Consider the following 12,866-nt stretch of genomic DNA (forward strand, 5'->3'; position numbering starts at 1 on the left):
ATTGCTAGTTAATAATCCCTCACTAAAAGTGGGGCATGTTTCAGCTTAATTCAATCAATAAAACTTATATTCGTCTCCATGAAATAAATGTATATATATATACACAAAATCATGTAGTGGCACACAATTGTAATGTACCAAAAATTATTTAGAATGCAAACATAAGCATAAAAGTTGGTATAAAATTTCAGCAAGTTTTCATTCTAATAATCTGTCATAAAGAAACAAAAAAATGCTGGTTGTCAGTGTCTTGAAATGCATGTGCGAAGAGTATTTTGTTTTCTCTACAATGGCCATAGAAAGTTTTCCCCATACCGTATTCATATATTTCACAAATATAGCATCTGAATTAGGGATCAAAATAAATTAACCTGACTGGTTTAACAAAAGACAAAAACACGAGAGCAGATAAAGCATTAAATCTAAGTCACATGTAAAAGTAACAAGAGAAGTGAGGGTTGTAGCACCAACAACATTCTTTACCATGCAAATTCTTGCACATACATGAATTTCTTCATGAAGGGCCAAATACCAAACTTGTCTACAACCAAACATGAAAAAGACTATTAGGTTTACTAGTATGCACAAATATTAAATAATATATCAAAAAACACAATCACCACTTTTGTGTATATACTGTAAAATGTAACTTTACCTAGTCGTAATGTTGTGTTTGTAATGATGTCTATTCATTGCCTAGACTTGTGAAACTCATAGAAGAACTAGGTTGTTGTACTTAATCATTTTCTATTGGATAATTTGTAGGGTTACTTTGTTGCGAATAATCCAACATCAAATGAAAAAAAGAAAAAGATGATGGTTATCAGAAGAAGTAAATTATCTTCTCAAGATGAAAATTGATTGGGAAAACAAATCGAAGAGGTTTGTTAGTTACATGTGAATAAGTATCAATGCCCATATTTTGGAAAGTGAAGCTGTCAACATGCATATTCAATGCATTTGGAAGAGAATTTGAATTCACCTAAGAAGAAAATTTATAATCAAATATTAGAAAAAGTATTTTATGCGATACTATAACCAACACAGATATTAAATAATATAGCATTACCACACTTTCTTGAGTACAAAATTCAGCATGTGTATCATTTTGAGTTTCTACATTCCCCTTTGTTTGAGTTTTCTGGGAAAAAAAATAATATTAGTTTTACAGAAAAAAATAATGATACAATTGAAAATTAAATGAAGAAAAATTATGTACCTTTTTCTTATTTCTAATAATTATTTCTTCAACTTTTGACTTCTTTCTCTTTGAAGGTGGTTGGCCATTACTCTGCACCTTTAAGGGACTAAGAAACTGTGTTATTGAAGTTGTTGCATGGTTCTTATCTTGAACTTCTTCTAGCAACATTGTTAGTAGAACTTGATTGGAATGACTCTCCTAGTAATTTGAATTATCCATCATCTTTTATATTGCCACATTTACACATTTCATCATAAAATTATATTACTCGATCGATTGTACTCCAATTTCAATAGCTTTAGAAAAATGCAGACACAATTTATTGTAGCACATTTTTTGCTCAATAGTTTGTGAATCATCGTAATAACTCATTATATAAGTATGTTGGTGTTTAATGTCTTTCCTTCAACGAGGTAAAATGCATTGAGGTGGAATCTCTTTTACATTTCTCTCAATAAGAACCTTGCATATATGCTTGCAAATAATTCCGCTATACTTAAATAAATAGCAAGAGCATTTAATGTTTAATTCACCCTTGTTGTAAAAAATATCATACACCACTTGCCTTCTTTGCTTGCCTTCTTTTCCCTTAAAATTATCTGTCACTTGAAATGTGTAGATTGGTCTATCTCGCTTGATTATTATGATATTGCAATATAGCATCCCTCTTTATTCATTTTGGAACAACTTGAAAATTTCATTTGTATAGGCTTTTTATAGTTATTTCTCAAAATGACAATTAGTTAGCATTGGAAAGCTTGAATTAAAGGAAGCAAAATCAACCTTGTTTTCTTTCTCAATTTTACTTTTTAATGCATTATCATATTGTTCCAAAAATTAATTTAATAATGTTGTTGGACCAACATAACTATCAAAGAAAGCATTTATACTTTCACTTCTTTGATTGGTAGGCATTCCCACCCAGAAAATATCTTTAACATAAACAAGAGCCCATCATTGATGATTATTGTATAAGGATTTCAACCATTCAGTTCTTTCAATGTCATAATCTTTTAGCATCTTCAACCAATGTCTTCAAATTCATGAATATCCACTACCTCATAAACATACTTTTCAAAATCTTCTTTATCGCTTTATATTCAACTAGTTCTCCAAGTTTCTCAGAAATCTTTTTTATAATATGCCAAAGACAAAAACGGTGATGTGAATTTGGAAATACTGTCTTGATCGCACCTTGAATAGCCATGCATTGATATGTAATTATTTCCTTAGGGGCTTTTCCTAACATGCATTCCAACAAAATTTTAAACAACTAAATATAGATTTTGTATTCTCCTTAGACAATAAACCACATCCAAATAATATGGTTTGGCAATGATGGTTTACACCAACAAAAGGAGAAAATGGCATATCATACTTATTTATTAAGTATGTTGTGTCAAAAGTTATAACATCACCAAAAGCTTCATATGCAGTTATGGACCTTGCATCTGCCCAAAATACATTTCTTAGACTGTCTTCCTCATATATATCAATTAGATGAAAATTTTTTGGATTTCTCTGTTGTATGCTCGCAAAATATTTCCCAAGTGCCTCAGCATCCCCAACTCCAAGCTTGAATTGTCGTGCTTTTGCAATATAATTCCTACAATCTTTTTCAGTATTTGTTAAATTTTCATATCCACCACTTTCAACAGCTAAGGAATGAAAATTTTTACTCAAAGTTATACTCGCTTGATCATTAAATTCAAGCCTTCTCTTAACATATGCATCTATTTTTTAGTTTCACATTTGAAAAAGTGATTTTTGTGGACTAAGTGCATGATTATGTTCCAAATAGACACGAGAAATAGTAGAACGCCCATCATTGCCAACAATAACATTGATTTTGGCTTGACAATTTTTATTCGTGGTTAGCCTTAGGTTGAAAGTATTTTTTGTAGTGGATATCCTCTTCCCACCTCTTACACATGCAAATGTATAATATTTTAATTTCTCATCATCTCCTGATCTTGTACTTCTTTTTATAACACCAAAGCCCCTCTTATCAAGCACAATCTATATAAAGGTTGTAAACTTCTTCCTCGGAATTAAATATCATGGCTACCATTGGAATAATCTTTTCACATGCTGCATCTTCTATCTGGATTGTTTTTTCATTATCTTTGTTTAATCCATGACATTTAGCTTCTATCACACCTTTATTTTTATCAGAAGTCCCAAATTCCATTTTTTGTTATGCTACTCTCGATTTGAATCTATATTGACGGACACACAATAACCATAATATAAGTACAATATAAACTAAACATGGCATCATAACAATTGAAAAAATTTAGATAAATAAGATAATTGTGCAAAGATCATAAAAAATGAAAAAAAAATTAAAAATCAATAAATTTTGTTGTATAATTTTATTAATAAAAGCATTGGCCTCTAACCAAGTATTTTACAATTCCAAACCATCGCAGTCTTTTAAGTTTCTATTGTTTTTCTACCAAATAGAATGAAAGGTAGTTAATCCATCTTAATTGAAAGATTTTATAGAATTTATTAGTCTAGACTTTTATTGGAACCGAAAGAGTCCAACAAAAGAACATGGGTTGTACAAAGGAATAAATTATATTTTCATATCCAATAGAAGAAAAAATACCTAACACTTAACCATATCATGCAAAGCACAATCATTAACAGGAGCAAAGATCAATTAATCCAAAAAATTAACCACACCATGAAAAACATGTAGGAATAGTCAATACCTAATTTCTTGAAAAAAGATGAAGAAAGACATCACAGTGGAGACAAAGACCGGCGGAGCTTGTGCGACAAATGTGGGAAGGTAATTGCTGGAGGAGGCAGCTTGATAGAGATGGGAGCAATAAAGAGACTAAGAAGAGGGCTTTACAACACTTGAAGGCTGGGGAGGTGAGGGTGTTAGTGTCAAGGGAGACGGAGATGGGCTTGTGTTAATGGAGAAGAAGGTTGAGAAAGTGGGTTGGTTCTAATGAAGAAGATGGGGCATGTAACACACCCCTTGCGTGTATGTACCGCAAGTGCATGGATTGTCGAAGTAATAAAGTACCTTGGTGAGTGGGTAGTCGTATCTATAAGGAATAGTAATCAGAAACACAAGAATTGCTATTCAACTATAATGAAGATGATTCAAAAGTGGTGTGAACGATATCAATGCAAATAGAAATAAAAAGAATAAGAAGGAGAAGAAATAAAATGATAGGAGAAGCAATCGATAGAAAGTGGGGCACCCGGACATTGCTCACCCTAGGGCTATTGTTTCAAGTGCAAGACCAATCATTATGACTCCTAACTGATGCTTAATGAGTCGTGAAAATCCTAAAACACACGGTCCCAAACTTAAGGTCAACCGTGACTAACCCTACACTATGCCCCGGCAGAAAAGAGTACTCTCGACGCCACACACTGTGCAAGGTTGCTTAAAGCTCTAGGGACTCCAAGTGATAAACCCTATTCCCTAATATAGATCTAAGCTTTTAGTCCAGGCGAAAGACCCCTAGTCACAACTAAGCCCCAACACTAAGGATTACTTCAATGCTTCACTCTGTTGTTTGTGCAACTAAGCCCTAGCGGAGTTTATCTCTTAGCACTTCACTCTATTGTGACCGCAAAGAACTCTTGGAATGCGGAGGTAGGATAAATTATACCGGAAGGGAAAGGGGATGTTCGGCTACCTCTCAACTCACCCTCTTAACCCTCTTCAATCTAGCTTTGTCTAACCCTCATGGTGTTTCACTCATCTACAAGGATTACCAAGATGGATTCTCAACCCTAATGTCACTCTAAGGGAAAATCAACTCAACAAGCATTCAAGATTGGAACTTAATTAAAACATCAATTAAAGAAAACATAATAAAAGATCAATGAAACAAAATCATCCTAGGGTTTACAAGTCCAAGTACCCACTAAGGGTTTAGCTCTCCATCGAGCAAGATATAATCAATAGTGAAATCAAAAGTAAAAATATGCAATCCATAAGTAAAACCCCTCATAGTCCGTGTCGATCGTCTTGTGGAGTTGTCTCGTCTTCTCTAAGGGTTCCCTCATCAAGCCTAGGGCACATCTCGCTGAATCGATGCCGACGAAAGCTCCCCCAATAACTATCTTCCAAAGGAACATGGTGTCGAAGGCCGTGGAACCACTCCAAAAGCCTTGGCAAAGCCTCTCCAAACCCTAACCACCAGCACCTCCAAAGATGGGGAAAAGATGAGAAACATATTGGAAAAAAAATCCCTTAAAATGGCTGAAATGGTGACTTACATAGGGCTGGAATCGAGCATCCACACGGGCATGTGGAATTTCCAGGAATTGAATTTCTGCGAGTTATGAACAGTAATTGCGGTAGATCACGTTGTGTCTTCCATAAAATCACATTGACGAAGATCTTGCTAGTATTGCACAAGTCGTAACACGTGAGTGTGACTGCTTTTGTGCCCCTCCAATTTGTATGTTCGCTCGAGCACACTGGAGGTTGGCACACACTCACATGTCTTTGAGCATAACTTGTGTCTTCGGGTTTGTTCACTCCAAGATTCATCAACAATATGCATCCCCGATCTACTTTTGATTCCTTTCTTCAACTATTGTCTCCACAACCCTACATGCACAAAAGAACACAAATACACATGCATAATCGATAAAATCTGAGAAAAATAATGCTCAATACAAGAAAAGAATACTTTGTATTACGAGTACACATGCACTTATCACATGTGTTAACCGGGATGAAGGATGACCCACGTGGGTGGGTTGGTTCCGATGTTTTTGTTTTATTATTTTTTTATTGTACATGACATGTCATCCATGTTGGAAATAATATTCAAAGCTATAGTTGCTTATGTGGAAAGGATGCTGATGTGGAGGATAGCTACCACGCACGTGAAGAATAATAAGACTGGGTCATATTTAGTCTTTTGGATTTTTTGATTTTTAAATATTGGTTGTGATATGCTTATCCATTAGATAAGTCTCTATTATCATCTATAAATAATAAGAAAAGTTGTATTAAATTTAAGCCATTTTGAATAAACAATTGTAGTCCAGTTCTTTTGCAAAATGATCCTTATATCTTTTCATTATTTTTTTTATCCTCATTCTTTTCCTTAAAACCCAACCGTCCACATGGGTCAATGGCATATCATTCAGGATGAGAATTCATGATGGGGCTTGCTTACCAATAACATTACTATTTTTTTTTTAATCTTTCTAGACGTTCACAGAGCCATATATATATATATATATATATCGTGTGTGTGTGTGTATGTGTTCCGTGTGTGTTTTGTTGAATGTATAGCTTATAAATGAGTTTTGTGTGTGTTTTTGGTTTTTTTTTTTTTGTTCTTTTTTTTGTTTTTTTGTTTTTTTTTGTTTTTTTTAACTTAACATAGATTTGTTCATATTTTTGGTGTAGTGAATTTAGATTCTTAAGTGTACTAAAATGCTACTATCAGGCTTAAAAAAAAATTGAATCTCAAAATAATATAGAAAAAAAGGTATAATACCTGAATTGGTTCCTCTACTTTTCTCTCTCTTCCCTTTTAATTCCTCTACTCTTGAAAATAGTTCTACTTAGTCCCTTTTACTCAAAAATGGATCAATTAGTAGCTGTATTTTCAAAAGTAAATGGACTAGATGGGAAGAGATTAAGGATAGAGGGACTAAGTTGGGTCATTTTCAAGAGTAGAGGGATTAGTGGGGAGCATTTCTGAGTAAAGGGACCAAAAAGAAAAAGAAAGAAAAGTAGAGGGACCAATTCGGGTATTATACCTAAAAAAAATATATTTTATTAATATATTATTTTTTAAATAAAATTAACTTTTAGTTGAAATATATTCACATACATTTGACAATGAATAAATAACATAATTTAATAAAAAAAAACCTAACAGCGTTAGTATAGGTAGACATGACTTTTATGAAATAATTTAGGGGTATTTTTTTTGGCTTTTTTTTAAAAATATTTTTTATTTTTTAATTAATTACTAAAATAGGTATTTCTATAATTATTTACATAAATAGGAATTTTTATTTTTTTTAATATTAAACTTTAGGTTTTTTTTAAAAGTTGTGGGTTCCACTAGTTTTTTAATATTATTTTTTTTTAAAACACGGGTCCTACTAGTTTTTTAAGTTAAACAATTTTACATTTAATCCCTTACAATTTCATAATATTTTCTTATAACTTGTTTTATTCCCACTTCTACTCTCTTATTTTTACTTTCACTAATTCTAACAGATAAAAATATTTTAAAGGCTTGAGACAATTTTAATGTATATCATAAAAAATTTCAACCAATATCAAATGAGAGATACTGGAACCCTTATAATGGTCCACGTCTATATGTTGATCTTACAATATGAATACCACCTTCAGGGCACCCAAAATCCATCAGAATTCCTAATGAGATGGACATAATGAAGGTCACTGTCATTGAAATTGTCCATATGTCACTGTTCCAAGTCGTATGTCGTAATGTAATCTAAATATTGTACTTGTTGAATCATTTTGTAGTATATGTAATTGTTTTTATCCTTTCAAAATATCAAGTGAGTTTGTTTTAGTTGTGAGAGTAATTTTTACATGTTGAAATTTTAACTATTAAAATTTTTGAATGGTTAATTTTTTGTTATTATGAAAAAATATCAAAATTATTTAAGTTATTAATAGTATTTTAGAATTAGTGAAAGTAGAAATAGGAGAGTGGAAGTGGGAATAAAACAAGTTATAAGAAAATATTATGAAATTATAAGAGCTTTAATGTAAAATTAATTTTTAATTTAAAAAACTAGTAGGACCCGCAATTTTAAAAAATAAAATTTTAATATCTAATAATGAACAAAAAAAACTCCTCTCAAGTTTGGTTATTCACAAAAAAACCCTCATGATTTTCAGTATTCACAGAAGATCCCTCCTTTATTATTGTTCTTCATTTTTAATCCACACCGTTGTTAACACCGTGATATTTGAAGGGAAAAGATAGAAGTGCCCCGACACACTCTTCTATGCTGTTACCATCTCTCCACATTGGGAACTGGCGATTGAGGATGGTTACGAATCCTAAGGGGGGCGCGTTGGTTTCTCTTTCTTTCCCCTTTATGTTGTGAGAAGGAAGAAGCCGAAAAACTTTCCCTTCTCTATGTTTGTTTGCCACTGCGAAGGTCTTTGTTTAATGTTATTCTCTTGAGAAGAAGATTGCAAGAGATTTCTTATTAAGCACAGTTGTTTCCTTGACACCATCTCTCCACTCCTGAATAAAAAAAAAAACTATACCTTAAGGCAATAAAGAAACACGGCTATCGATGAAAATTTTTTGGTGGTTATAAAGTTGTTTTTATCCCTTTTTTGTTCTAGGTTTTTGCAATTAGAAATTTTTTATTTTGTTCATATGTAGTTATGTATGATTTGGTTTGTAATTTGGAATGCTGGCAATCTATGCCTCCAGTAAGATGATCTATATCTTATCGTTATATGCTCCATAAGCATTTGTTTTATCTTTTAGCTTTATCTTGTTCCGGTTGTGTTTGTTGGTCTTTTCTATACATAGATGATTCCCAAACAAGGCCCAGTGTTGTGGTGTGCGAGAAAACATCAATTGTGGTGTTGTGTTCAGATAGAATGTGTTGCATCAATGAAAAAATTGTTTCTCATTAAATATGTTGTTCACCATTTAAATCAAATGGTTTCTATTTAAACTATTGTGTTTCCGCTTATGTAAACTAGTGTTTGCTTAATAATTAATGATAGCTCATTGATTGTTGGTCTTACTGAAGGTACAGGAGATATGGCCACCAACCTTGTCAGCCGAAGGTGTTATTTGGTCCCAATAGTGGAAACGCTCACCAATTTGAGACATAGCATGAGTTCTAGGCAACGGGAAATCATTAGGAATATCCCTTTTACATCTGTAAGAGAAATTGAACCTGTATTACAAGAGAAGGGATTGCTAAATGCTCTGGTGCAAAGATACGATGAGCATTCACAAAAATTCAAGATTAGTGAGAGCTTGTTGAGTTCGAGGTCAAAGATGTAGCGATTATTCTTGGCCTCCGATGTGATTGCGATGCAGTAGTTTTCAACAAAATGAAAACACGGTCAGAATTCAAAGGAAAATATTTCTTCAAAACATATGAAAGACATAGGGATTCTATAAAAAAAACCCTTGGTGAGGTTGTTCAGAAGAGAGGAGAAGAAGAAAACTTTGTAAAGTTAGTGTTGGTATACATCATGGGGACTATGTTGTTCCCTAACACATCGTGTTCCGTACCTAATTGGATTGTAGACTATGTGGATAATCTTCCTACACTGTGTCACTATGTACGGGTGCAAGCCACACATAAGTGGTTTATGAAGGACATCTTGCAGATAGCTGCCAAAGTGCAAGCTAGATGTTATGGTAAGAAGACAAACATTGGCTACTTGAGGGATATGATGTCGCCATGAATATTTGGTTCTACGAGGTCACCAACACCAGTAAGAAGGCGCGCTTTGGTAAGACTCCCCGGATACTTTGTTACGGGGAGAACAGTTTTAGGAAGCAACCATCGCTTGGTCTATTACTAACAACGCTTGACGAAAAAGAGGTATTAAGTTACTTGGTGTATGTCATGTATAAATATTTCCGCTTAAAATTGTTGTTTCTGTTTAACATTTTATGTTTTCAATTAAAATGGTGGCTTTTAGCTTAAATATGACATTTCTCACTTAAATATTTGTGTGTCCATTTAAGTTTAGTGTTTAACACTTAATTAGAAGAGTTTTCATTTAAGCTATGTCATCTCCCCTTTGTAGTTTTTCGTGCTCACCCCTGCTAATGTCGAAGAAGAAGCTTTTGTCAGGACAAGCCACCATGGAAACAAGTGACTACCGCATTACATGATGGTTTAAAAACTAGGAAGAAGACCTCAAGGATAAATGGACGGTCTCTCTTCCCACCCAGAAGCCCACCATATCAGCATCGACATTGTTCTATTTCTGGTAGTCCACCGAGGAGAGTGGTTAACAAGGATCTCACCACTCATTTGTTGGTGGGATTTGAAAATTTGGCCGGAACAGTTATCAGTCTGCAAACCCAAATAGAAGCAATTGAGTGTCGTGGCCCTTCCAAGGTTACGCAGTTTGAGCCATCTATGTCAAAAGAGGATGATACTTCAGATGCCTTGCTTATGGTCCACTACTGTAAAATCACCTGTAAAGAAGGTTGCTACTAGACGAAGGCCACCATTGTCCCTTCGAACTTTAGGTGAAGCTCAGGTTTCTGACAACCAGTGACCAATAATAAGGAGAGTGACTGGTCTATGAAAACACAAGATGATCCCCTAGAAGACACCCCGAAGAAAATTTCCCAAAAGGGCAAAATAAAGAGACAATCAAGTCCATCCCCACCCGCGCCACCATCTCCATCAACGCCAGCATCCCCACAAATGCCACCATCCCCATACGCGCCATTATCCCCACCACCACCAATACCCTCACCCTCCAAATCATCCAAACCCGCGCCGGCATCCCCACCTGTGTCACCCCTTGGCGTCAAAGCCAATAACATCAACGTAGATGCTATCATCAAATCACTAGCAGCATTGAGGAATGAGGTGCCTCCTTCCTCCAATGTCGAGTTTGTTGATGAGAATGAGACACATGTTGTTATTGAGGTCCCCAAAGTGGAGGACGTCCACATCGAGTCTCCAGCGACAGCCACCGAACCACCGAAATCATCTCTGGAAGTTCCCACCGGTGACAGCGAATGACATCCTATCTCCTCTGAAATGAAAGTTTCATCTCCTTTAGAACTGCCAAACGTGGGTGAACAAGCCATTCAGGGCAAGGAATCCCCGGTTTCCTACCCCATGGATGGGTACGAGCGAAAATATTTCCCAGGTCCCTATAGTGGGGCAGGGCCAGGGAATGATCTCCCTGACCCACTGGGTACTGGCCTAAAAAAATATATATACATATATATATATATATATAATATAATATAATATAAGGGTTAAAATAAAAAAAAATAAAAAAAATTCATCTATGATTCAGGGCTTTACTGGAATGTTGGATTATGCAAGATTCAAAACCCTAATTTTCTCCACAGCCTCATCGAGCTTCACCGGAGTCTGGACAACAGATTTCCACTACCTCTATCTTCCATTGAACCATCGATCTCCATCTTCTCCATCGGATCTCCTCTCTATCTTCTCCAAACGTTGTTGATTTCGAGGCTAGATCACTAACGGGTGTGTCTTTTATTTTTCTATTTTATTAAAAACATTGTTGATTTTGAGCCAGATTGGTGTTTGCTTTGATGAGTTTAGGGTAATTGAATTTAATGGGGTTGGATCTCAATTAGGGATTTATTCATGCATGATTCAGTTGTTGTTTTTGAGAAAAATGAATGTCTGCTATTCTTCCTATCATTTTATCTTTCATTATTTGGATAAAAGTGCATGCATTTTTATTTTTGATGATAAACTTGTAATTAGTTTATTCATTTGTTCTTTCTTTTTGTCATAGCTGGTTGGATTAGCTTTGGGAATTGCATCTAAATTTTTCCATGGGTGTAGTGTACTAGTGTTTTTAGGAAATAAGTAGGACATTTAGTAGTTAGTTTGATTGATTTTCTATTCTGTTCCAGTGAAAAGACAAGGAAAATTGCATTTTTCAAAGGTTTGATTTTGCATTGTTGAACCTTTTTGGCTAGAATGGTGGCAAGTAGGTTTTTTTTTCTAGGTGTAGTGATTGTAATGCATTGGATGTTGACATACTTTATAATTTGCCTTTTTGACAAATCTATTCTTCAACACTAACTGATGATGGAGCACATGATGCTTGTAATAATAATAATAATAATAATAATAATAATAATAATAATAATAATAATAATAATAAGACTGAGAAGATAATATGAGCCAGTTATTCCCTGAAAATGGTTGGTTTATATTATCCTTAACTTATTTGCTCTAATCTGCATGATTCATGGTCTTCTTATAATATTTCGGGGAAATGTTCATGAAATATAAGCTTTTGTAACTTATGTCAAGCAATGATGTTTTTATTTATATTTTTATTTAATGTTCAAGTTATGATATATTAGTTTGCTCACAAGTATATAATATTGGAATCATTGTAGGTAAACAAGTGACAACATGGATGAGGGTTATAATGAAAAGATTTTACCTATTTCTCCGCTTCAAAGTTGTTGACAATCCATGGAACAACAAAGTTGTGACCAATCGAGAGTACATTTTGAGTTAACAACACCAGTTGTATCAAGTCACATTGCCGAGTGAAGATTGAAATTGGGCACGAAGACTCATCTAAAATTAGATGTATGGAACCATTATAAGAGACAAAAAAAATAGATGATAAATGGAAGGCAATATGTAATTATTGTCAAAAGAAACTTGGAGGGGATACAAAAAATGGGATGAAACATTTCAATGATCATTTTGCATAATGTCCATTGAGAAAAACTAGAGATATAAAGCAAAACATTTTGAGGCATAGAGTAGATAATGAAGGCAAGGCTTCAATTGGGACATACACATTTGATGAAGATGTTGCAAGAAAAGAGTTGCCATCAATGATTATTGTACATGAGTATCCCTTATCAATGTTTGAGCATGAATAATTTTGAAGGTTTGTTGGGGCTATTCAACCATTATTTAAAAAAAAAGCCGACAT

General features: G+C 34.0%; 1 protein-coding gene across 1 annotated transcript; it reads right to left on the minus strand.

Moving 5' to 3' along the window:
* Positions 1 to 10,398: 10,398 nt before the first annotated feature.
* Positions 10,399 to 11,007, minus strand: LOC120250150 (uncharacterized PE-PGRS family protein PE_PGRS54-like). Its single transcript, XM_039258968.1, has one exon. The coding sequence runs from the start codon at positions 11,005 to 11,007 to the stop codon at positions 10,399 to 10,401; it is 609 nt and encodes a 202-aa protein (XP_039114902.1).
* Between the last annotated feature and the right edge of the window lie 1,859 nt (positions 11,008 to 12,866).

Source organism: Dioscorea cayenensis, chromosome 1 (assembly GCF_009730915.1).
Source record: "Dioscorea cayenensis subsp. rotundata cultivar TDr96_F1 chromosome 1, TDr96_F1_v2_PseudoChromosome.rev07_lg8_w22 25.fasta, whole genome shotgun sequence".
Classification (NCBI taxonomy): Eukaryota; Viridiplantae; Streptophyta; class Magnoliopsida; order Dioscoreales; family Dioscoreaceae; genus Dioscorea; species Dioscorea cayenensis.

Coding starts and splice junctions, on each gene's coding strand:
- LOC120250150 (XM_039258968.1), bottom strand. CDS start 11,007: ATGGCTTGTTCACCCACGTTTGGCAGTTCTAAAGGAGATGAAACTTTC.